Source organism: Melanotaenia boesemani, chromosome 15 (genome assembly GCF_017639745.1).
Source record: "Melanotaenia boesemani isolate fMelBoe1 chromosome 15, fMelBoe1.pri, whole genome shotgun sequence".
NCBI lineage: Eukaryota > Metazoa > Chordata > Actinopteri > Atheriniformes > Melanotaeniidae > Melanotaenia > Melanotaenia boesemani.
The window spans coordinates 6,653,222-6,677,635 of record NC_055696.1 but is presented as its reverse complement, the minus strand read 5'-3'; the positions used below and the strand labels follow the sequence as shown (position 1 = coordinate 6,677,635).

Genomic DNA, 24,414 nt, shown 5'->3' with positions numbered 1-24,414 from the left:
AGTACCAAAGGTTACTGCTGAACCTGAGGCCACTGGATCCATTAGCAGGTGAAAACATTTGTCTGCAAGAAATTTAGCCGCTGACTACAAGCGTCCAGCCGTGCTCATTTCTGTGCCCACCATTACCAGTAGATGTCAGTAATTATTACACTGTACCTTAAGGCATGACCCTCCTAGGCAAAAAGTAAAATAACCATTTTTTTTAATTAGTTGGTTTATTTAGAAAAAAAGCCATATAAAATGTTAATACAAAAACATTTAAGATTTTTTAGGCATCTATAGATTACTTTCAGGGTAACAAGCAGCAATTACAAAAGTAGTTTTTCAAACAGCCAGTACATTTCCTACGTCGGTAAAAGTGCACAGCAATAATACACTAAACTAAAAGTTGGAAACACCATGATAACTTGCTGCTGTGATGTACTAAAGCTGTAAAGGTTAAACTGACTCTTTTTATGTCATGGAAACATTCAGAGATTATTAAAGCCGCTGTAACATGCTACAATGAAATGAAAATGATTAAATAACATGACAGAGCAAAGACATCACTACTCTTCACGCTAAGGCAGGGATGTCTGTCCCGGCTGGGTTACAGTTGTCACGGCTGTGTGGATCCCTTGATTTCGTCGACTGTTCAGTATGTCCTCAATTCTGAACGTCAGCTACAGGGGGGACACAACTGATAAGTAAACTATTCACACAAATATCTACAGACAAATATACGCACACACATTTATATCTATAAACTTACTGATCGTTGCTGTGCAAGAGCATCTCGATAAAAGGCTTGTGTAATTTCCTGCCTTTTGTCATCATATTCTTTCCAGGCCCTTGCTTTAAAATCAACCTCAGCCTTCTGCAAGACGGGATACTGCTGCCTCAGCCATAACTTGTAGTCCTCGATCGTGTGAGACCTCATCTTCTGCAACGCAAGGAAGGTCATCGATACGTTTGCTCTGCTTTTGTTGAGCAGCTCCTGCAAAGAAAGATGTACATTTTTAAATGTGATCCAAACATCACCAGTAAATCAAAGAAAAGATTTAATAAATCCTTTTTATACCAGTAGCTGCTCATTGGTCTTCTGGTGCAACATGTCCTGGCTAGAGCTGACTGGGTGGGTGGCTTTGTTTGACTGGGAAAAAACAAAAATATTTTAAGTGCAAATATTATAATGCAAACTAGCTGCACTCTTGATGACAAGCTTACACTAAAGACATCTCTGCTCGTTATAATTAATGTGTATCTTCACCTCGGCTTCGTACTCGGCCCACGCATCTTTGCGTTCTGCCTCACTGAGCTCCTCCTCTTGTTTGTGGTCCAGCAGGGATTCGTGCTCGTGGTAAGACACTATCTGATCTTTGCAGGTTTCTAACAGCTGTGCCAGGAAAGTATCCTGAGAAACATACACAAAGTTATTAAATGTGGCAAATTCTTATATTTCTGGGGCCTTGAACTAGACACTTTAATTTTAAAAAAAAGTTGGAATTTACCTTAGGTATAAGAGAGAGGGGTCTCTTGCTTTTCTTAGAGTTTGGGTCATCAAGCAGGTCTGGCTCAAATGTGTAGAGCTCAGTCAGTTCAAAAAGAGTGAAATGCCTCTCAATCTGCTGCTGATCAACAACTCGGTATGAAAGAGACTGCTTGGTCACCTGCCGATCATAGATCTTCTCCTCCATGGTGCCCTGGAGATGAAAAGTAAGTAAAGTTATTCATGCACAAATGAGCGATCACATTTGACTTCCAAAGTAAAGACATGTCTTCTAATATTTATCATTTAAAGGCTGAAGGCTTTTTTGTTCACCTGAGCCAAGAAGCGGTAAATAAACACGTGCTTGAGCTGACCGAAGCGGTACACTCTGTAAATGCTCTGTATGTCATAAGAGGGATTCCATGAGGCATCAAAGATGATGACTCTGTTAGCAGCCACAAGGTTGATGCCGAGCGATCCCGCTCTCGTTGAGATGAGAAACAATCGGCCGCTAAAAACAAAAAGCGGGAAAATAAAATTAGAAGACATTTAACAGTCGGACGTTTTGCCCACGTGTTACTCAAGTGTTTTCAGTGTGAAAGATGTGACAGAGCGCACCGGGTGTTGTGGGGATTACTGAATTCATCGGTCCATTTCTTCCTCAGCAGAGCACTGGTGGAACCGTCAAGACGATAATAATCTACATTTTTAATCCAGCTTCCCACTGTTAGAACAAAACGGTTTAAAAATCAAAAGCAGTGCTACTAAGAAAATATCTTTTTTTTCATGGCCAAAAAATACCTTTGACTGATGATGGTTCTCTGGCACGGTGAGAGGCCTCAAGGAACGCCTCAATTAGGTCCAACGAGATCAAAGACTGACTGAACACAAGCCTAAAAATGAAAAAATACATCTTGTAATGACATCCAGACAAACACTTAACACTGTGTATAACTTAAAGAAACATACACTTTATCATCCAGGTCTTCTGCCAGTTTGAGGATCTCAAACAAGAGCACCATCTTCCCAGAGTGCTCCTGGATTTTGGCATCTCTCTCAGAGAGCAGATTCTTGTACCAGCAATCATTTGGACTTTGAGGCTTCAAGCTGCAGTCTGCTTTCTCTCCTAGGAAAACATACAATGTTAATAAGCTACAGAACTGGAGCAATATTGACATAAACAGTTGTACAGAAATACCTTCTATTACTGAGGCATCTTTGGAAGCATCATGAATCATTGTACTGTTTGTGATGTCGTTTGCTTCCATTTCTTGAGCTTCTTCTAGTCCACTGTAGCAGCAAAAATAAATGATAAAAAACACTGTTGTTTATGTAAAATAGAGAAATTACAAAGTAGCCCAAAAAAAAAAATAATTACATACATATTTGTTTTTACATCTCATAAATGAGTTAATGGACTTTTTGCTTCCAATTTAAAGAATAAGAATTAAATAAATAAATTACTTTAAATAAGTATATATGCTTAGATTACTCCTGTTTTCTTGTCTCAGCAATAATTCTACAATTAGCCTTTATTCAACAGATTCAGAGACATTCAAAGCCACTAAAATATGAGTATTATTACAGCCAGTAGAAGTGCTAATAACACAGAGCAAAAGAAAGGACAATAATTTACCTCTCAGCCATGATAGTTTCTACATGTCTCAACTGACCCACTCCCTTCAGCTGATTCCTTTTATCAGAAAGTTTCTGACAAAATAAAAACACAGCTGTTAATTAAGATGTTTGATCACCCAAATTAGAAATGTGCTCAATATGCATGAGTATGATTTTAGTACCTTGTTTTCTTTGCTGACTTGACTGAGATGAAGGCACCATGGATGAGTCCAAATTCGACCAAGTATCTGAAAGTCTTTGAACAGGTTTGCTCCCAGCCTATGCTTTGTTTTGTTGGTCACGGCGCTCTCATCTGGAAAAAAAAACAACAAAACACAGGCGCATGTGTGGTTAAACATCTGGGAGATCTTTGAAGAAAGAGTAGGCAAAAGACATTAACACGGTTACTGTAAAACCCTTCGCTCTTGGATAGCTCAGCTCTACCTCGCCAGACATTTAGACAAAAACTGGTTCTTACTTGTGACATGGTCGAGGTAATAGCGATATAACTTGTACTGAAGTGGAGAAATCCTCACAGCCAGCACATACTCGTGCTTGGGGGGCAGAAATTGGGTCAGCTCTGAGTAATCTCTTCTCTGGGAATAAGATGAACAAAGTGAAGAAAGTGGGATATAAAAAGGACTCAGATAGCAAACTACTGGCTAGAATTTCTCTTTTTTTTTTCTTCTTCAAACCTGCACACATCCAGACAACATTTCATGAAGCACATGTGCTCGCTTCTTCATGATCCTGACATCTCTTGGGGTAGAGTCAGCACATTGGCCGTTCTGTATGGGGTTGATGAAGCGGTTTCGGAATTCACTCAGAGAGCCCAGAAGATTCTTCTTGATAAAACTGACCATGCAGTGGTCTGTGGGAACAAAACAAGCTCTATTAATATGAGAACACTGTAATCTGTCATATCACTACGCCCAGACTTAAGTCAGCTCACTTAGTCCTAAAAGTTCAATTTTGGTTTATCATTAATCATTATCAATATGCAGATATATTCTTAAAGTCAGCTTCGTGGTTCATAAATGATTCTCTCAATAGCCCCATTCACTTTTTCCTGAAAAGTACAAACATTACAGCAAGTAACAAATACAAAATGAGATTATAATAATAATCAGAATCAACGTGTTTTAAACAACGTATCTCTGATGTCCACACATTTAAAGGGTGGCCTGGACGATACTCTCTAGTCCTACATCCATGTAGGTCATGGCTATCCAGTGTTGGTCCTTGAGTGCTGCTGTTCTGCAGGTTTTAGATGTTTCCCTGCTGCAACAAACTTGATTCAAATAAACTGATTCTCCAACAGCTTGTTGTCATATTCTGCAAAAGCCTCCTGATGTACTATTCACTTGAATCAGTTGTGTTCAAGCAGGGAAACGTCTATAACAGTGGTGGAGAATCTTGGTCCTCCAGAGCCACACTCCTGCAGGTTTTAGATGTTTCCCTGCTCCAGCACACCTGATTCAATTTAATGAATCACTGTGAAAAACCTGTTGGAGCTGTTAAGCTGTTGGATCCATTTGATCTAAATCAGGTGGTGACGTTTTTATTATTATAATACTCTAATGACGAATGAGGTCAATTTCCTCACTCGCAGAATGTGCTGACTGATGGTGGCAAAGTTTGTCAGATCATGCTGTGTTAATGTTTGTGTTGATGACTTTTTGAAGATTTTCTGAGATTTTTATCAAGCTGTTTTCAAGGTTGTGCTGCTTGAGAGATTCATCCTCAAACACTGGACGTTGTTCCACATTTGTTATGATGAGTATCCACGGCAACGGAAAAGTTGTTTACCAGCTGGATCAACTGATTGAGCTCTCCAAAAGAATAAACAGTAAAATAACAAAAAGGACAGGAGAGAGGAGAAAATTCAAACAATTTCTCTCTTTTGTTCTCATGGGAAATGTGAGGTTGTGAGTTAAAAAAATGGACAGAATGCTAACAATGACACGGAAGAAATATAGAAGGTGGTGTAGATCTTCATTATCATTCATATTTTTATTCATTTTTTCTTTAAGTGCATCTTTAATTTCTTTCTCTATTTTATTACCTATATTATTATCTCTTCAATGACCCTGGGTCAACGTATTACAAACACACAATGTCACATTTAAATTTTTTTTTTAATGTCCTATGTCTTTAGATTTGTTTTTTCATGTCCTGTCTTTGTCCTAAATCCTGTTTTTTAAAACTTACACTCAACAAGGTTGTTTTGAAGTGGTGTGCCAGTTAGAACCACTCTTCTTTGGGTCTTGATGGCATTCATTGCTTTGGAGATATTGGAGCCTTCATTGCGGAGGATGTGGCCTTCATCACAAACCACAAAATCTGGACCTGAAAAGAACAAAAATAAACATTTTAATGAGCAACTGAATGACATATAAGATATTATAATAAGGTCATGCTTTTGAACGTTTCTGAACCTGGATCGACTAACGCGCTCTTCAACTCCTTCTTCCACTCCTCGTTGCTGATTTTATGTCCTAGAGACAGGATGCGGTACATTTCATACCCCATTATCATAACACCTCCATCCTTCTGCCATCTCTGCAGGGCTATGAGGCGTTCAAAGACTTGTTTTTTTGTAGCCAGTTCTGTAACCTGGAACACATTTTTATGTTTAATCTATTACATGTGGACAATACACTGAGACATTTTGAATTAAGTATTTTCATACCTTAATTTTAGCTTCCCCCAAGTTGACTTGCCATTTCTTAAACTCACTGACCCAGTTGAGGATGGTATTAAGTGGACAAACAACCAAAGCTGTTCTGAATTTTAGGTTTGGTGAGAGCAGCACAGTGTTAAGGAGCGCCACCATCTTTAAAAAGAAAAAAAAAACTGAGTATGAGAGCATGAATCGAGCAGAAAATAACACTGAGTTCAGGACTTAGGGACTTTTTGCAAGTGGCAATAATAACTGTAAAACATTGGCATTTATATGCCTGGGATGAGCCCAAAGAAATAAGAATACTGGAAGTAAACGCATTTTTATCACCTGCAGAGTCTTCCCCAGACCCATACAGTGTGCCAGTATACAGCCTGATCCAGGAGAAGAGTTGGCCTTCTTCACAGACTCACAACAACTGTCCCACATAAACTGGACACCTAAAGAAAGCAAAAAGAATACTATAAGAAAAAATCTGCAGGTCTTTCATGAAGTTTCTTAAGACATAATTAATTATGTGTAATAAAAATAAATTCTTTGTGCATTTGAATGCATCTGAAACTATTACACAAGATGAAACAAGTCACATCTAAGTGTATCAGTGCAACCAGCAACTGTTTTCACTAAGCCTGTATTGTTTATAGAAACAAAACAACGTCCTCCTCAGTGTAACTGACAGGAGGACACAAACTAACCGTCCACTTGGTGAGGCTTCAGTCTTGTAACCAGGTTACTGTGCACCTGAACGAGAGGCTCCTTAGTCTCTTCATTTTGATCCAAGACCAGCTTGGTTGTGATGGGACACATCACTTGAGACAGCTCATCTGGTATTTCAATGATCTAAAAAACATTGGAAAGTTTGTCTTTTTCTTGCTTGGAAAAAAGACAACAATATTTCCAGAAAAGAATAAAGCCTGTAACAGAACTGCAACACAGTTTACAGTCATTTATATATAGCATCTCATGGTTAGCGTTGGATCACTGCAAAGGTAACGTGAGGTTTGATGGGACGTTTGCTGTACCTCTCTCCTGTCCTCCATCTGTTGCTCCCTGTCTGCCAAACGTTTGCGTCTCTCCTCCTCCATCCTAAGGGCTTCTTGAGTCTCAGCACAGAGGTTCACATCATCAATGATTTTGCGGATCTTTTTGCGCCCTTTAGGGGTGCCTTTACTTTCACTGGTCCCTTCATTTGCACCCTCTTGATCACTCTGCCAAATTTAGAAAAGCCCATAAAGTAAAAAGACAAATAGATACAGAAGAATATGTTTTCCAGACTCAAGTTTCTTGTATCACAGATGAGTAGAAACACATAAAAAAAAATGGATGGAGATATAAGATCAGCTGCTACCTTATCGCTGCTGGAGTCAGATAACCAAATGCAGGGCACTTGTTTCTTCAGTTCATAAGTTAAATTAGTTTCTTCTTCGTTTGTGTCCAATCTGATGATGAAAAAAGAAAAAAGGAGACTGTACTAAAGTATTTACTGTACATACCAACTGTTTAAAGATGTGCATAAATCATTTTAAAGGTATGACACAAATTTTCCCACTGCAGGATTAATACTTTTTAGTCTTTTTTTAATTTCTTTTTGTCTTTATATATACAATTTGTCTTTTTATTCTCACATCAAACAGGTCTCCAGAGTGACATACTTTCTTCTCTAACATGATCAAAATTTGGAGCATCCTTTACTCAAGTATAATTTACAAACTGGTCCAAACATTTATCACATCAAGGCTGGACTACTTCCGTTCCATGTTGACTAAGTGTTCAAATCACTCCTTTAAAACCTTGTACTTTTAACTGAAAACACCAGAACCAGAGTATTGATGGGTATGGATAAGAGAGATCAGGTTTTTTTGATTTAAAGATCCAATAAGCTGCCTATAAATTTAGAAGTGAATTTAAAATCCTTCTAATTTCATACAAAGAATTAAATAGTCCAGCTTGGTAATATGTAAAATATCTTACAGTCACTACAAACCACAGGACGTCTTGGCTCTCAGTCTCACTGGTTCAGTTTTTTATTATAGAATTAAAATAGAAGGCCTTACTGGTTGAAGTAGCACCTGTGGGTATAAAACGCTTCTTTCTATTTGGCTCATTGATCTTTTGTATTTTGCTTTGATGTTTTTTTGTTTTTTTTTTTTATTTTCATTATTTTTTGTGATAATTGTATTTTTAACCCTCTTTATTTGCTTTTTGCTGTTCTTATTTATCCTTATGATCAAGTTTTTTAATTTAAATCTATATATCTTTGCTCTGTTAAGTGCTTTGGTTAGTATGTATGCTTTAAAATGGCCTTTTAAATAAAGTTGAGTTAAAACATACATCTCTGAATGACCTTTTCTTGAATTTAGTCATCTTTCTGTGCAGTACTTGTTTAATATGATCTATCATGTAAATTTTGAACTCATTTTTACTTTTTCCAGTTGCTTACGTTAGCATTTCCTTGCAGTTTGCAAAACTTGATCTTTTATATTTCTTTGCTTGTGTCTTTATAACCTTGTCCTTTGTTCTTTAAAGCACTTTGTGTTGCACTTCTGCTTGAAAAGTGATATACTGGATATAAACAAAGCTGAATTTAAACAATCTGAACCATTACAAATAAATAGCATCTTCAGCTTGAGCTGTGTTTAAATGACCTTGGCTCCTGATGACAGAAACTTTAGCAAAGGTAGACTATAAATACCTGTACAATCTAAACATACATGGAGTGGCTTCAACCCGAGACCTCCAGCAGCATGTGCAAGCATACACTCGGGTCTTAGTGGGTCAAAAGGTAATAAGAGGAGTAATGTGGCTCCTACATAAGGTTCATATGCTTTCAATGTACCTGTCAAGATCATCTTCATCAGCCTCATCCTCTGTCTGACTGAGCTCCACGCTCATCCCCGTATCTTCATGTGAGTCACTAGTGTTATCAGTGATTTCACTATCAGCTTGACAGAAAACAAAATCATACATTAGGGTGGAGTTCATGTCCCCTTTTCAGGTTTTAATGTCACAGGTGCGCTTACAGTTAAGGCGTTTTCTCCTGGCTCTTCTCTTGCTCTCCTCCTTTCCTATTTCACTCTCAGCCTTTTCACCTGATGTTCCTTCATCTAAAGTGAGTTTGTGTCGGAGAAGATGGTGCCTGGACTTGGGGTCATCAGATATGGTGTCAGAGGATTCTAAAGCCAAAGAGAAGCAGCAGAGAAGTATACTATAAACATTTCCCCTCTACAAAATCCAAACTCACACAACAGCCACCTGCCACTCAGAAGGCTTTGTACTAAATGTGTAAAATTTTTTATTTTTGAGTAACAGCACACAAGAGAATGACTTACCATTTGAATTCGTCCCATTCTCCTGATTGCCTTGTTTGGCTTCGTTGTTATCCTCTGACTCAGAGTCATCCTCCTGCGTCTCCTCATCCGAAGAAATATCATCAGCCGAGGAGTAGTCAGCTTTAATTTGGGCCAATAGCATTTTCTTAGCGATTCTTTCAAAAGTAGAAAAGAAGGGAAAAGCACCTGAAGTTCATTTATTGATCAATAACAAGATCTTATGCTGAATATTTTGCTAGATATCAAAAAGTTAATACAACTACATCATTACACATCGGTCAGGTGCAAGTTAACAGTGTAAAGAAAAAAAAAAACTAACTGTAGATTGATTTGCATATGTTTAGTGTTGTAGCATTTGTCACTTCGAAATATTAAGATAAATATGTAAACTCACAAAGCCAGCTTTAGTAACTGCTACTGCACTGGTAGCAGTACATACTAGCAGTACATGCATAAATTATAAAAATGAGACAGAGACGTTCTTAAAAGTAAGAATTTATTACAACAAATGAGTATTGTCCACAGAAAAAAAAACAAACAAATAAAAAAGCTTATTCTTCTTTGGGAAACAGGGGGCAATGGTTCTTTGTCCTTTTAATGCTTTTTTCTTTGTATAATACAAGTTTTTTTGTTTTAGTGTTAATTTTTGCCTGTATTTGTTTTCCCATGTGAAAATCAAAATCAGCAGCATCTTAGCTTACAATCTTTTGAGCTAAGCATATGGTAACAAACATTATATATATATATATATATATATATATATATATATATATATATATATATATATATATATATATATATATATATATATATACATACACACACACACGCATACGTACATTACATATGACAATAATAACATGCTGCCCAAAAACAGTAGAAATTCTTCATACAAGTATTTACTTAAAATGACTTAAATTCTTTCAACTGCAGTGGAGAATAACATTAAAAAATAATTAGAAATTAAGAAAAAATGTTACAGTTTCACAATAAATATGACTTTACAAATGTAAAAAGCTTAAAGGTACAGTGTGTAAAGATGGGTATAGAAATGAGCGGAAAGTGGTCACCAGCAGCCAAAATTCTTGCAGACAAATATGTTTTCATCTGCAAGTAGATCCGGTGGTCTGAGGAGCAGCAATGACAGCACTACAGATAACTACTTCAAAATGTTATACATGTGTACTGTCTTCTTCAGTGTGCCTTTTAAAGCATTACTTATTTCAAACAGCACGATAGCACTTATCAAACAAAGCCGGTATTGCAATTTTTAAACTCAGAGGGTTCAAGAGTTGTTTGTCCATTCAGAGACACCATTGTAAAAATAGTGGCACAAATATGGCCGCTTCCATGCACATGGACCCACAGAAAATAGATATAAATGGCTCGTTTTAAGAGAATGAAAACATAGCAGTTATTTTAGTAAAGTGATTAGATACCAATAAAAAAAACAGCTTTTAATTACGTATTACATTTTTCATTGTCATTGAGCTTTGATTTTTTTACACACTGCACCTTTAAGGTTTTAATACCATAGGGTGTTTTTTTATTAGTCAAAAATATGTACAATTAGTAAAAAATATGCACATGTAATCTCTCATATCTGAGAGAACAGCACGTCACAACATGGATCTGACAAGCACAGGTCTCATCGCGATCTGAAAACGGGTTATTAATGCAGTTCTATGGACATTACTGCCATTTTCACAGATTTGAAGTCCAGTTTGTTGTAAAAGATGTATTACAGTAGGGCAAGGACAGGCGCTGGGAGGCGTTTTGATTTGTTTCAACTTAGAAAAATAGATGCAACAGGAAGGGCAAACACTAAAGAAAGTAAACACACATGACTCTGGCATGATTACCACCGATTATCACAAGCTGTGATACTGAAAGAATATAAACGTCATTTTCAGGTTTTAGCCCATTTACCACTGAGCAATGAAAACAATGAAAACTTTACATTTCTGCTGACCATTTTTTCTCAACATGTGCACTACCACTACAGCTAAAACATACGAAAGGAGAGAAAAAAAACTACAAGTGCTGATGGGAGCCTAAAATATCCAAGATTAAGCGTTTGTTGCCTAATAGCACTGCTTTCACGGTTGTGTTGTCAGAAAATCCGACCTGGAAAAAACATGAGAAACAAACATGGATGTCGTTAAAGCATTATGTAAATTTGGTCGCTTGCATTTTAACAGTTGTTTCACAGCCCACTCTCAATTCCCAGATATACAAGGTTGCCGTTCAGTTTTCAAAGCGTTGACCTGGAAAAATTGCTTCCATTTTTATTACTTTACGCCTGTCGCAAGCCAGCTTGTATGATACTGTTGTGCCATCACAGCTTCGGGGTTTAAATTCGCAAGTTTAAAAATGATATAAAAAATATTATCATTAGTTTAAATGGTCAGCAGTAATGTATAGTCTGTGTAAAGAAAGTGGGGCAAAACATGAAAAACACTGGTATGGTTTCACTGAACCACAAGTTCACAGGATATGTTTCGCTTAAGGTAAGAGTTGACTAAATGAATAAATGTAAATCAAAGCGTCCAAATTATCTTGATATACAAAGACATTGTCTCTAGACAGTAGCTCTCAGAGCACACATGCACTAGTGCAACCGGACAGTCTCTAAAAGTAAATCCATTCATAGGTTGTAACTGCACCAACAACTGCAGCCTTCCCAGGCTGAGTGGACAAACTGCCCACGTGGACACATAAGTAAACAACTGGCTGGTTTTCTTTTTTTTTTACTAGGGAAAAACAGAAATACTATAAAGAATAATTTCTGAAGACACAAACAGTTTTCTTTATGGCTTAAAGGTTGTTTTTGACATTTTGCATGGAGAGGTCTGTGCAGGTTAAAATTTATCGCACTAAGCCCTTTATTATACGTTCATTTTTGTTACTTAAGGCCCAAGTAATAACGTAGATCACCTCCACCGTTTTATGGTGTCAGACACTTAAATACATCAACTACAGGCTGCTTGAATGGCTGGATATTTCAAGAAATATAGGAGTTGGACACATGAAAGAAGATCTGTGAAAACATCACAGAGGAGCAAAGGGAACAGAAACTTCATAAACGACAACTAAGCACTCTATGGACACTAACACTGCACGACCCAAAACTAGTGCTGCATGTCTGTAGGGGGGCATTTCCCTTTTAGCTTTTATATTGCCATTATGTTCAAATATACTTTATCAATCAATATTACAATAATATCAATAAAACTTACATAAAGACCTAATCAGAAGAATACTTAGAATGGAGCAGCATCTGGATTTAGTTCTTCTATCTGAGGCTTCGCACCTTCACAACTGGCTGTTAACTTTGTAGTTCACCAACAAAAAGGGAGAATTCTAAAAGCAATTGTAATGTTGAGTAAAATAAATCTAAAGTGCATTAACGGAGCCATGTACTTTGTTTGATATTTTATTAAATAAATTAAAAAAAAACATCAATCCTTTGCCATCTTATTAACATTAGGGCAAAATTCAACTATCATACCAGAAGTGTGACACATAAAAAAGGTGAAGCATAAGATTTTCACATGTCTACAACTTTTCAAGCTTAACTGTCCTTCTGTAAAACACAAATACTGATTTCCATAAATGATCATTTATAAACTGAAGACCAAATTACCTCAAATTTGTCTTTTGTTTTCTAATCTAAATGTGCAGGCAGGTTTCAAACTTTATACTTCACCTGTAAATAAAAGATACTCCCATAACTTAAGTTAAGCTTAATGGTGGGAAAAAAAAAAAAGGTCTTGGGTGTATTCTGTAAAACACAGAACAATTTACCTTCTACATATTAGAGAAGATTCACAGGAAACAAACCTGTGCTGCATTAAAAGATAAAACTGTAAGGCAAAGTACGTTTCATTCATTGTTCAAGTTTATGCTTTAGGGCAGAATTTTCTCCAAGGTCTCCTATTATGATTCAGCCAAGTATTACAGAACACACAGTCTTAAGGATTTAGGACCTATAGCATTTACATTGTATATTTCATAAATAACACAGCCAAGCTGGGTATTTGGCTCATCAGTCACAAAGCTGCTGTACGCAAAGTTTAGCCTGACTGACTGTGTATTTAAAATGTGTATTTGACTCTTGGGGCTCTGCAGCTACGTTTTGGTCTCGTCTGAAAAGACCGCAAATGAGTTCTAATAACACACGTTTTGCGAGATTTTACACACAGTTTAGGATTTGAAGTTGCATCCTTTCTTCTACGCCTATGGAGTACAAACTCTACATCCGGGCTTTTTGATCCGTACCTATTTTCTGGATCATCATCTTCTTCAGCTGCCCACGAGGGCCCAGACTGCTCATCATCTCCTACAAAAAAAAAAAAAACATATCAATTAAAAAGGCACTTCTTTAAAACTAGTAATTACTGCTGCTTTAGCTAAATCTATCCACCATGTAAAGGACTTTTCTGTGGATGAAAGGTGCATCAGAGCACTGAGATCCATACAACCTTTTGACAAGCATTTTGACTTTTCAAAGAGTCATCAGAGACAGAATTGTCTAATTAGGCCTAAGTGAGGCATTTTGGATTGTCACACATCTATACATTTCTATTTTTTTCTGCTTCTGATAATTTAATCTTGAAAAGAGAACTTGCCAACAAGCACTTAGGCAGACAATAGGCAGCTTTATGTCTACTAGCTTTCCAAAACTAATAAAGCAGGGGTGTTCAGATCCGGTCTTCGAGGGCCAACGTTCTGCAGGTTTTAGAGGTTTTCATGCTCCAATACAGTAGCTTCAAATTAAATGGCTCTCATCAACAGCTTGTTGCCATGTTCTGCCCAAGCATGTTGACCCATCAATCTGATGGTGCAGCAGGAAACATCCAAGACCTGCAGGACAGCGGCCCTCAACGAGGATTGACTTTGGACACCCCTGTAATGATGGATGTAAGTGATTTACCTCTAATCATCACTGAGAAGACATACTGTACTTCAGGATTGGTTATTCAGAATGATGTGAGACTCACCTGATGATTGGTGGAAAGCTGCTACTCCAAGTGAGGCCACATCTTCTGTGATTGGTTTCATCTTCTGATCACTTCCATCACTTGCAGAGTCATCATCTTGATCATCATCACTTAATGAGGATGATTCAGAGGCATCCTGGTGAGACTTTGTTGTGGACTTCCTAGCTTGCATTCTTCTCTGCTTACCAGCCACACCCTCCTCTTCTCTTTTGACAAGGTGTGGCTTCCCGATGGACCGCACTGTGTGTAAGTGTTGTATTTTCTGCTCAGAGTCTTGATCCTCACTAGAGGAGTCTGTTCCACTTTCCTGTCGAGCTTTGACTCCTCTGTTGCTTGATTCGGATTCAGAGGAGCGGTCCAGCATCTTGCGTTTTCGCCGCATCTTCTCTGGTGACATCGGGCTGTTCTTAGTGAGCCAAAAAAGACATTTCTTAGCCACCTTGTTTGTTGACGCCTTATCCCCTTCATCATCACTCTGAGGTTCATCTGAGCTTTGTGTCAAAGCTGCTCGCTCAAGCAGAGCAGCGGGGACTTCATCGGAGTCAGAGTCATCTCTTGCTCTGCTCAAACTTTGTTCTTCGGTGTTTGTGACTGGCACATCGTTGGGGGTCTCCTCAGGGTCAGAGTCACTATCACTATCTCCTGCTGAAAGAGACGTTTTGGTTTTAACATCACTTGGTCTACGCAGAGGAGTTGTCTTCACACGAGGAGACCGTCTGGTACCTTTTCCCTCTGGTAAGAGAGGACCACTAGAGTTGTCATTGCTCATCTCACTGTCAGCTTTAACACACACATCACTCCGTTCTTCATCCTCTGATACATGTTTTTCCTTTGACTTCTTCTCCTTCTCCTGGACACCCTCTTCAGTCTTTTGGACTTCAGGTGAAGGCTCATGCTCCATGGCTACTGGTGTGAGTTTTACTACCAATTTTTTACTCATCTCAACCTGACTTTCAGAAGGCTTCAGGTTCATATTCCCTGTTCTCTGTTGAGCTCCATGTGAATCTGAATCCATGTCCTGCCCAGAGCAGTCATGCTGGCCTCTCCGTTCTGAGTATCCCTTGGAATCAGAATCATTATCTTCAAAGTGCTCAGCTGCCTGTTTCTGCAAGTCATCCAAACACCTTGCATCAGAGATATCCAGCTCAATCTCTGCGTCTGTTAGAAGACTATCAAAGTCACTGTTGAGGATCTTTTCCCAGTTGTTCGACAGATCCACATCACTGAATTCTTCCTTAAGGCTATCCTCAAATGCTGCAAGAGATTTCCGTAAGCCTTTAACTACACCCAAAAAAGAGTTCAGATACAACACGCGAACACTAGGCGTCTGTTTGTTTGTTGTGACACCATGAATAAAATTGATAAACGTTTGGTTTAGGGCATTTGTTGAGTCCACTAAATGTTTGGCCTTTTTGGTAATGTCCTTGGAAACTCGCAGAGTATTGTAGTTAAAGACCACATTCCCATCCATACCACTGTGATCCCATTTATCCGAAGGAATGTTCTGTGGCGAATGTGGCAACATGTGGTACAGTTCAGATTTCCCTGGCTCTACCCGATTCTTCCTCCTCTGTTGGTGCCACAGACGCTCTATGTTCTCAAGGACACTGTTGCACGCCACCACCAAGTCAAAAAGAGGCTCAGGGCTGCACACGTAGCAGTACCATTTGCTCTCCAAAATCCCAGACAGCTCTTTCCTTCCCAGATTTCTTAGAATACATTTCTTGCAGAAAGCATTGCTACAGAAGTCGCAACAGATTAAGTTGCCTCCTTCAGCACACCACCTGCAAGAGGAAAAAATGAGAGGTGGTAAATAGAGGACACAGTATGTTTTAAAATAAAAACTTTTGGATTTTATCTTAAATAGTTAACAAAAAAATCATGCCTGCACTGCTCATCCATCCCATCTCCATCCTTGCTGATATCATCACTTGAGTAATATTTGTAGCAAGCCTGTTAAAACAAGGAGAACATAAAGAATCATGAAAAAGTTGGCACAAATAACAATTCCCAGTTACACAGAAATTCAACCTTTGGCAAAAACTTTGTAAAAGTGCCATACAATTCTGTTTTTCAGAGGTATAAAATACACTTGCGTTCAGATTCGTATTGCTGCAGCACTTCTCCACTTCACTTAAAACATTGATTTCAATATAGTGACACCACAAACAACAGTCGTCCTGGCCTGCTTTCCATTTATCTGGCAGCATCTAAACATGTCAACGTCATATATAAATAAGTGTACTGATGCTTTTCAGAAAACTACTGCATAGGCTCAGTCTTTCTAGGTTTAACATTTATGTGTCATTTTCAATACACTGCACTCACACGTAGTAGTGAGTCTGATTTTCACATATGATCAAATTCTCATTTTAACAAATAACAGAATTTTAAAGTATATTAACAAAAGAAAATCAATAAAACATAACAATAAATGCTGGAAAAATTCATGAAATGTGTTATATTGCCTCTTCAAAGCCAAGATGAATAAAAATCACTCTTTACAGTAGTTGTTTTTTCAGTCAGAATTAGTTTAGTAGCTCCATCCACGTGAAAATAAAATAAAAAATTAGCAATTGAATATGTGTGTAATCTGACTGTTACAGATGTGTAAAATGTTAAATATTTTTGTAGTTATGTTAAATTAGGCATTCAACACTGAAAACTACACATTAAAAGGATGAGAGGGTGCAGGAATAAATGCAACTAAATACATGGAAGTGGATGACACAGGGTTTGCCATTTAGATTATTTTATTAAAAACAAAAAGAAAAAAATGGTCTACTAAAAGCTGTCTCCTCTACTAAACTACTGAAATAGTTTAGTAGAGGATTTGATATTCGTTTCTTTTGTGTCAATACTCAGACTCACCTTGCAAATGAGCACTTTAAGAACTGGATGTCGATACAGGGAATCTTTCCGGTAGTGGTTAACTTGCCGGCCACATGCGGTGCAGCACACAATTGCCACATGTTCGCCTCCTGGGAAACAAAACTACACTGTTAGTAACAACGTTACAAACATGAATCTCTGCACAACGTAATGTGCACTTCCATTCTGTTTTAAGAAGTGGATTATTTTTCAATCACAGCAGATGAGTAAATTATTATTTTTTCATGAATTGTTAAAGTGATCACTGGTAACGTAAACTGCTGTATAATATAAAATTTAATTTCTTTGGTGACTGACCTCCACGTCTCTTTGAAAACTCTTTCCGCAGTACGTTGGGTTTCCGGCTGCGAAACTCCGGACCTCTGAAATCATCTCTGCCATTGTCAACCGGTTCAGGTCTGACCAGCACCGTGCCTGTGCAAAAACAACAGCAAAAAAATTAAATCCAAGATATAAAATCTTAATTATTTGATATATAATGTAAAATTATAGCCATACACGGAGGAACACCTAAATACTTTATATGTATACCAGATATTTAAGTATGGAATACCAGATTCAAAATGACTAAGCTGTGTCAATCTCAAAGAAGTGTCTAGTTTTAAAATTAAACAGAAGAACATTAAGCTACTTCTGGAACTAAAGACAACTGCAAAGACAAGTACAAATATATTTGGTCTAAGGTTAGGTCCAAAACTTTGTACAACATGGTACTGAAATATTTCAGACACCAGTCAACTGCCAATATTTTATCAAAATAAGTCCTGAAAAGCTTAACATGCTCATGATGGATGTTTGCAAGACAGCAGCGGAGGACTTCTAATACTTACCTTTAGGCAATCTAGTGACATCAAGATGGCCGTTTGCACTGATGGGTAAATCCAGGTCCTCACTTGCATTTGAGTCGCCAGATTCATCCAGTCCAGAGTGTTTTATGACAACTAAAGGTTTCCTGTTATATCAGTGAGTTTAAAAACAAACATAAGTCAGAAAGATCTGCAACTTTTATGGCAGGATGGCAACATACTTGAAAAGTGCAATAAAAGGAAGGATGACAACAAACTTTACTATGAGTGGATATACAATAGTTTCAGCAAATTTCAGATCTTGTACTAAAATTTTCAGCTATTCAGGTATCAGATCGGATCTGAAGTTAATGAGAATGAACTTACCTCCTTGAGTATCTAGAATCCAGACCGGCCTGCAAAACAAGACAGTTCATTTATTTCTCAAGGCCAATTCATGCTCTCTGCATCTACAAAGTTTCAGCAGATTTTGTTTAGAAAATATAACATGAAGAAAGACAATGGTGTTTATCAGTCACATAAAATATTCAAAAGTAGACAGGAATATAACTGTCTAGTAATACTGATTAGGAAGGAAGTCTGTCACCATCGACAGCATAAGCGAGGCCTGCTACTTAAAGAATTCTTAATAGAGAAGAATCCACGTGGCCGGAGATGGCAGCAGTACAGCATGTTGCATCCTCTCCCCAACACAACTACAGGTGAAACTCAAAAAATCTGAATATTGTGCAAAACCTTATTTCAGTAATCCAACTTAAAAAGGGAAACTATTATATAGACACATTACATTTAAAGTTAGATATTTCAAGCATTTGTTATAATTTGGATGATTATGGCTTGCAGCTTATAAAAACCCAAAAATCAATATCTGAGAAAATTAGATAACATAAAATACATTTTTAAAAAAAGGATTTTGTAATGTAGAAAAAGAAAAAGAAATGTTTACCATCTGAAGAGGACAGCCATGCATAAGAACTTAGTATTTTGGTTGCATGAATTACTGACTCAATGCAGCGTGGCATGGATGTTATCGGCCTGTGGCACTGCTGTTGTAATGGAAGACAAGGACGCTTCAATAGCGACCTTCAACTCTTCTGCATTGCTCTGTCTCGTGTGTCTCATCTTTCTCTCTACAATGCCCCATAGATTTTCTATGGGGTTCAGGTCAGGAGAGTTTGCTGGCCAATCAAGCACAGTAATCCCTTGGTCATTGAAACAGGTTTTGGTTCTTTTGGCAGTGTGGGCAGGTGTCAAGTCGTACTGGAAACTAAAGTCAGGGTCTCCAAAAAGCTTTTCTGCTGAAGGAAGCATGAAGGGCTCTAAAATCTTCTGGTAAACGGCTGCGTTGGCTCTGGATTTAATAAAGAAAAGTGGACCAACACCAGCAGATGACATTGCTCCCCAAATCAACACAGACTGTGGAAACTTCACACTGCACTCTAAGGCCCTGATCTATTAACGCTTTGCGTGTACTAAAACAGGTGCAGACGGCTTTGCTCCGCTAAAATCGGCCCAAGCTTATCTATCAAAGCCGCAAACATGGAACTGCGTCAGTTATCCTGGCAAAACTGCGCCGCTCTCCACTTTGCGTTTCTGAAGCTACTGCATATGCATTATGGGCGTTCCGGCCAGAAAGTGCACATTAGTGGGAGGAGACTATGCAAATAAATCTGGTTTGCGCAGCAGTGGGATTCATGTAGCCCGCAAATAGTTTGCGGTGTTTATGTTTGCTCTAAAAATAGCGTTTCTGAAAAGCAGGTGCTAATTGGCACAACAGTATACGCGCAATGGCTGCAGTAATAATTTTAAGGAGGAGGCACAGACACCATGAAAGGCGACTAAGATAATGCATTTTTTTCTATTATATTAATATATTTAGAATGCCAGAGAAGAGGATTGTGGAGACGATCCAGCGTTGCAATATTAGAATTGCTGGATAAGTTTAAAGACTTTATCATGCCTGTCTTTTATTATTATTATTATTATTATTATTATTATTATTATTTCTTTATAGCTTTTAAACCTTTATTATTTCTTATTTGTTCCTTGCATGTTTTTATATGTACAATACCTTGGTTCCTAAAGGTTGTTGTTAGTGTGCCTTATAAATAAATTGAACTTGAATATGAAATTGCAGCATTTCTGGTGACATTTAGATTTTTTTCCTCGACTTCCGCAATATTTTTATTTGTCTCCTTTATTTGTCTCAACTTCTATCGGATAAAAGTTAATTTTGCGTTTGCGGTTTCCTTGCTCTCCAGAACCTTACATGACAGAGCAAACAGCGCCGCTAAATCCTCATTTAAATACTGCTGTTTGCTCCGCAAATGATAACAGGAGCAGTCTTAATAGATCAGGCGCTAATCGTAGAAACATAACCAGAGCAAAACTGCGCAGCAAATGTTAAATAGCGCAGCAGTTTTGCCCTCGTCATAACTCAGCCCCTAAGTGTCTTGGATTGTTGCCTTGCCATTCTTCCTCCAGGCTCTGGTACCATGTCTTCCAAATGAGATGCAAAATTTGCTCCTTAACAGACCAGCTCATTTTTTCTTTAGCCCAGGTAGGACGCTTCTGACGTGTTTTGTTCAGGAGCGGCTTGACAAGAGGAATATGGCATTTAAGGTCCATGTCCAGGATCCGTCTGTCTGTGTTAGCGCTCGAAGCACTAACTACAGCCCCAGTCTACTCCTTGTGAAGCTCCCCCACATTTTTGAATGCCGTTTTCCTGATGATCGTCTCCAGGCTGCAGTCATTCCTGATGGTTGTGCACCTTTTTCTTCCACACTTTTCCCTTCCACTCATCTTTTTATTGGTGTGCTTTGTTGCAGCACTTTGAAAACATCCAAGTTCTTTTGCAATTACCTTTTGAGGCTTTCCCTCCCTGTAGAGGACGTCAATGATGGTTATGCGCACAACTGTCAGGTCAGCAACCTTCCCCTACTAATATAGTCTAAGAAACCATTTAAATACTCAGGAGTCCGTAGCTAGTGTTTTGGATTAATTAGCTGATTAGAGTATGGCACTTAGAGGCTACAACATCAAACCTTTTCACACTAGTCTAATTTTCTGAGATTTTGATTTATAGGTTTTCTTAAGCTGTAAGCCATAATCAATTATAACAAATAAATTCTTGAAATATCTCACATGCTTATAATGAGTCTATATATTAGTTTGCACTTTTTATTTGAATTACTGAAATAAATTAAGTTCGAGCAATATTCTAAGTTTTTGAGTTTCACCTGTATCTGGCAATTTGGAAAACGAGTCCTTTTAAGCCAAATTTTATTGCACTTTTGTTCATATAGAGGTACTTTTAATCTAAAAGTTTGCAATACACCAGTCTTAAATCATCGAATTGCGTACGTAGCAATGCTACTAATTGTAATTAACAATTAAAATGTGCCCGGCACTAAGACTTAAGAAACTAAACTATAAAAAATTATACATTTGTGTTTTAGTTTTTGTAGGATTTTTTTGTAAGATATAAGATTAATTTTAAGGTTAATATCTGATTAATTTGGATCTTGCACCTAAATTATATTTGGTACAAGTAATTTTTTGCTGTGTACACCACTGCACCTATATCGAGTCCTGCTATAGAGGACTATGAAATTCAGGTAAGTGCTAAAATGCAGGAGATGGCAACAAACATGTCTTGTGTTTTAACAACATGGGCCACTTAAAAATATGTCTCATGGTGAGATTGTGTCTATTAAGAGCAATTACTGCCAGAAGAGGGAACTATAAATATTTATGTTTATAAAATGTTTCCTGCAAGTTACCTCTGCCACAGAATGGCCTGCTGAATTTCCCCCAGAACAGCTCCTGTTTGTCTGACCTGTAAACAGAAGATCTGTTAAATATTTATTAAGCATATAAATGTAATTTAAAAATTTTTAATTAACCCAATTAGGCTAAAAGTATGTACCATCACCATCCTCACAAGTTGGTGCTCCACTGTTGCCCTCAACATTGGAATGAGCCAAGTACTCGTGAAGCTTGTTGACCAGTACATTCAGCTTGCTGGTAGAGGTGCTACAGTCAACACAAAACAAAATGGTTATATCAAGCAGACAATAACTGGAAACTAGTGTAACTGTATGTAGCTCTTTTCAGCAACCATGACTCAACCTTTGTTGACCAATATTAAATGACAAAGCCGGGCAATGTAGTTTGTTTTGTTTTTTTAAGTAAACCACCTGAAGTCTTAGTATCCTTCAGTTTGGTGTGCATTATTGAATTGGTAAATGTTGCATTCAGTCCATATTTGTCAATTCTGAAGGTTTAAAGTATGCAAACAATCCCTCGACCAGGGCTACTCAGTTTGGTCCTACGTGGGCCACAGTTCTGCAGGTTTTCAATGAGCCCCTGCTCCAACAAACCTGACTTAATTTAAATGGAACCAACACAACGCTGCTGTCGGGCAAAAACCTCCTATGTCCAAGATTCGTGATTTTTGTTTTCCTTCATAAATTACTACTATTGGACACCCTTTATGTCTGTCTGTTGTTTTACAAATATTTAACCAAAGATATATGATTAAAACACAATACAAAGTTTGATGACATTATGTCCAGTTATTACAAAACCATACAGTTTTTTTTTCCCTTCATTTTTTGAAAAATGACATGTTTGGAGATAGGTTTGCGCCCGACAGCAGCGATAAGTTCTGTGTAATGAATCGTTAATTTAAGTGTGGTGTGTTGGAGTAGGGACATGTTGAAAACCTGCAAGACTGCAACCCTCATAGGACCAAAATGGGTAGCCCTGCCCTAGACCAATGAAAAAGTCATTACAGAGAATAAAGATAGAGGCCTATCATTAGTTCCAATACTACTTCTTTCCTCATTGCCAACAAACAGGTACATAATTTACTGGTCAAACTGCATACTAATAATGCAACAATAATAATAATAATAATAATAACAATAATAATAATATAATTAAAAAGCCCTTCAATAGCACAATAGAAAGGTTCCTTCCATACCAACCTAATATCGTGGTGTTATAGAAATATAGATAAATACTTTTGATTATACTACTCAATATTGCGTTGTGTAGACATTGTAGCCATTCATCTAATTAACCAATAATTCTGAAGAGGATATCTTAAGGAAAACATATACAAATAATTCATATTTAAATCATTCTAATATAGCAATCTAATGGCAAAAGATATAATGCTAAACATGAGTACTTAACAAATTTAATGCGGTATATATTATGAATTAAATATGTTACGTGCAGCTCAGCCAAAGTTTAATATATCCATACTTTTTACAGCAACCAGTCGTTCCAGTAGGTTACAGGATATATTTACATATTGTACATGAACCACTATGCAACGTTGTCGCTATAGTTATTATGTAGCTTCGTCAAACTTGCATCGATCATCACGGTCTCCTAATTAGCTTAGCTGTTAGCTGATTTCGCTAGCAAAGCGCTAAGCTAACTTTCCGTTAGACTTGCTGCTAACGTCAGTAAATCGTATTTAATCCACAGCTTTTACCTTAACACGGACATGTCACAAAGCAGGTGAACAACCAAAGACGTTTACGTTTTTAGACTTGCATTATACTTAAATTTTATGGCAAAAAAATATGGCGCTCAATCTCAATGCGCAGAGCAGAAGGAGAAAAAAAACAGAAGTCTTGCTCTGAAGTGTTTAACGCTTAGCCTGTTGGGAATTATCGCCACCTTCTGCCCTGGAGGGTGTATAATACTGTAAATTACATGATGATGCTCATGATAGTGTCTGATTGTCATTGGCCTTAGGCTTTTGAAAACGTCTGTTTGATTTTTTTAAATTTACTAATCAAAAACTATTCCCCCACCTCATACATTTTTATTGTGTGCCAAACTGTTGGCACACAATAAAAATGTTTTGTTCATGTGCACAACCCACATACTCAACTCTGTTGCTCATCCCACAATTGCATTTTCATTACAAATGTGGCATCATTTATATGGGAAACAAACAGACTTTTCAGTGTTAAAAGACTTATTGCCAAGAAGCATTGTTACAATGAAGAAATTATTTATCAAAAACACATTTTCTCACTTTTCATGCCAGGTGTAGGCTGCTGGTTGGTGGATGTGTGGGTGAGGCCAGATTTGTATTACAAAAACTAGTAAAAATCCCATTCGGTGAATAAGGGAGAAGAGCTATATCCATATTCTAAATATGTCCTGTACAATGTTAACATATGAGAGGATTCTTCTTGACAAAAATCTTTAAACTAGTTTTTAGAGTTTTTATACATGCCAGAGCAGGACTTACATGTCACATGCAAAAGTTAACAAGGATTTTCCCCACAATCTCATCCCATCAAATAGCAAAATCCACATTGTTCATGTTCATTCTGGTCAGCCACAATCTGTAAGGTGGTATTTTTTAACTTAATTCTGTTCTGTTGCTGATAGATCATAATGTTGTAATAAGAAACTGCTCATTAAAGTGCTTGATAATGTAGGTGTGTTCTTAATAAGTTATAATGTAATACGTTTCACATTTTTTTTTAAAACAAAAAAAAAAGAATGATAATAATAATCGTGTTGTAATGATATGCTCCATGTTTTTTACAATAAAACTATCACGTTTTAATGTGATATGGTC

General features: G+C 37.4%; 1 protein-coding gene across 1 annotated transcript; it reads right to left on the bottom strand.

Annotated features, from left to right (window-relative positions):
- Positions 1–206: 206 nt before the first annotated feature.
- LOC121654153 (transcriptional regulator ATRX-like) lies at positions 207–23,459 on the bottom strand. The gene is made up of 34 exons (XM_042008119.1): positions 23,308–23,459; positions 21,727–21,833; positions 21,581–21,636; positions 18,165–18,193; positions 17,823–17,944; positions 17,290–17,406; positions 16,972–17,081; positions 15,986–16,053; positions 14,101–15,884; positions 13,379–13,439; positions 9,098–9,252; positions 8,789–8,941; positions 8,605–8,710; positions 7,117–7,207; positions 6,791–6,976; positions 6,464–6,608; positions 6,099–6,208; positions 5,778–5,921; positions 5,524–5,701; positions 5,297–5,434; positions 3,781–3,956; positions 3,564–3,681; positions 3,268–3,398; positions 3,105–3,178; positions 2,667–2,758; positions 2,438–2,594; positions 2,270–2,361; positions 2,087–2,192; positions 1,802–1,979; positions 1,491–1,682; positions 1,250–1,393; positions 1,061–1,132; positions 752–976; positions 207–662 (listed from the first exon to the last, which is right to left on the bottom strand). The coding sequence occupies exons 1-34, from the start codon at positions 23,319–23,321 to the stop codon at positions 561–563; spliced, it is 5,733 nt and encodes a 1,910-aa protein (XP_041864053.1). The 5' UTR covers positions 23,322–23,459; the 3' UTR covers positions 207–560.
- Positions 23,460–24,414: the final 955 nt, after the last annotated feature.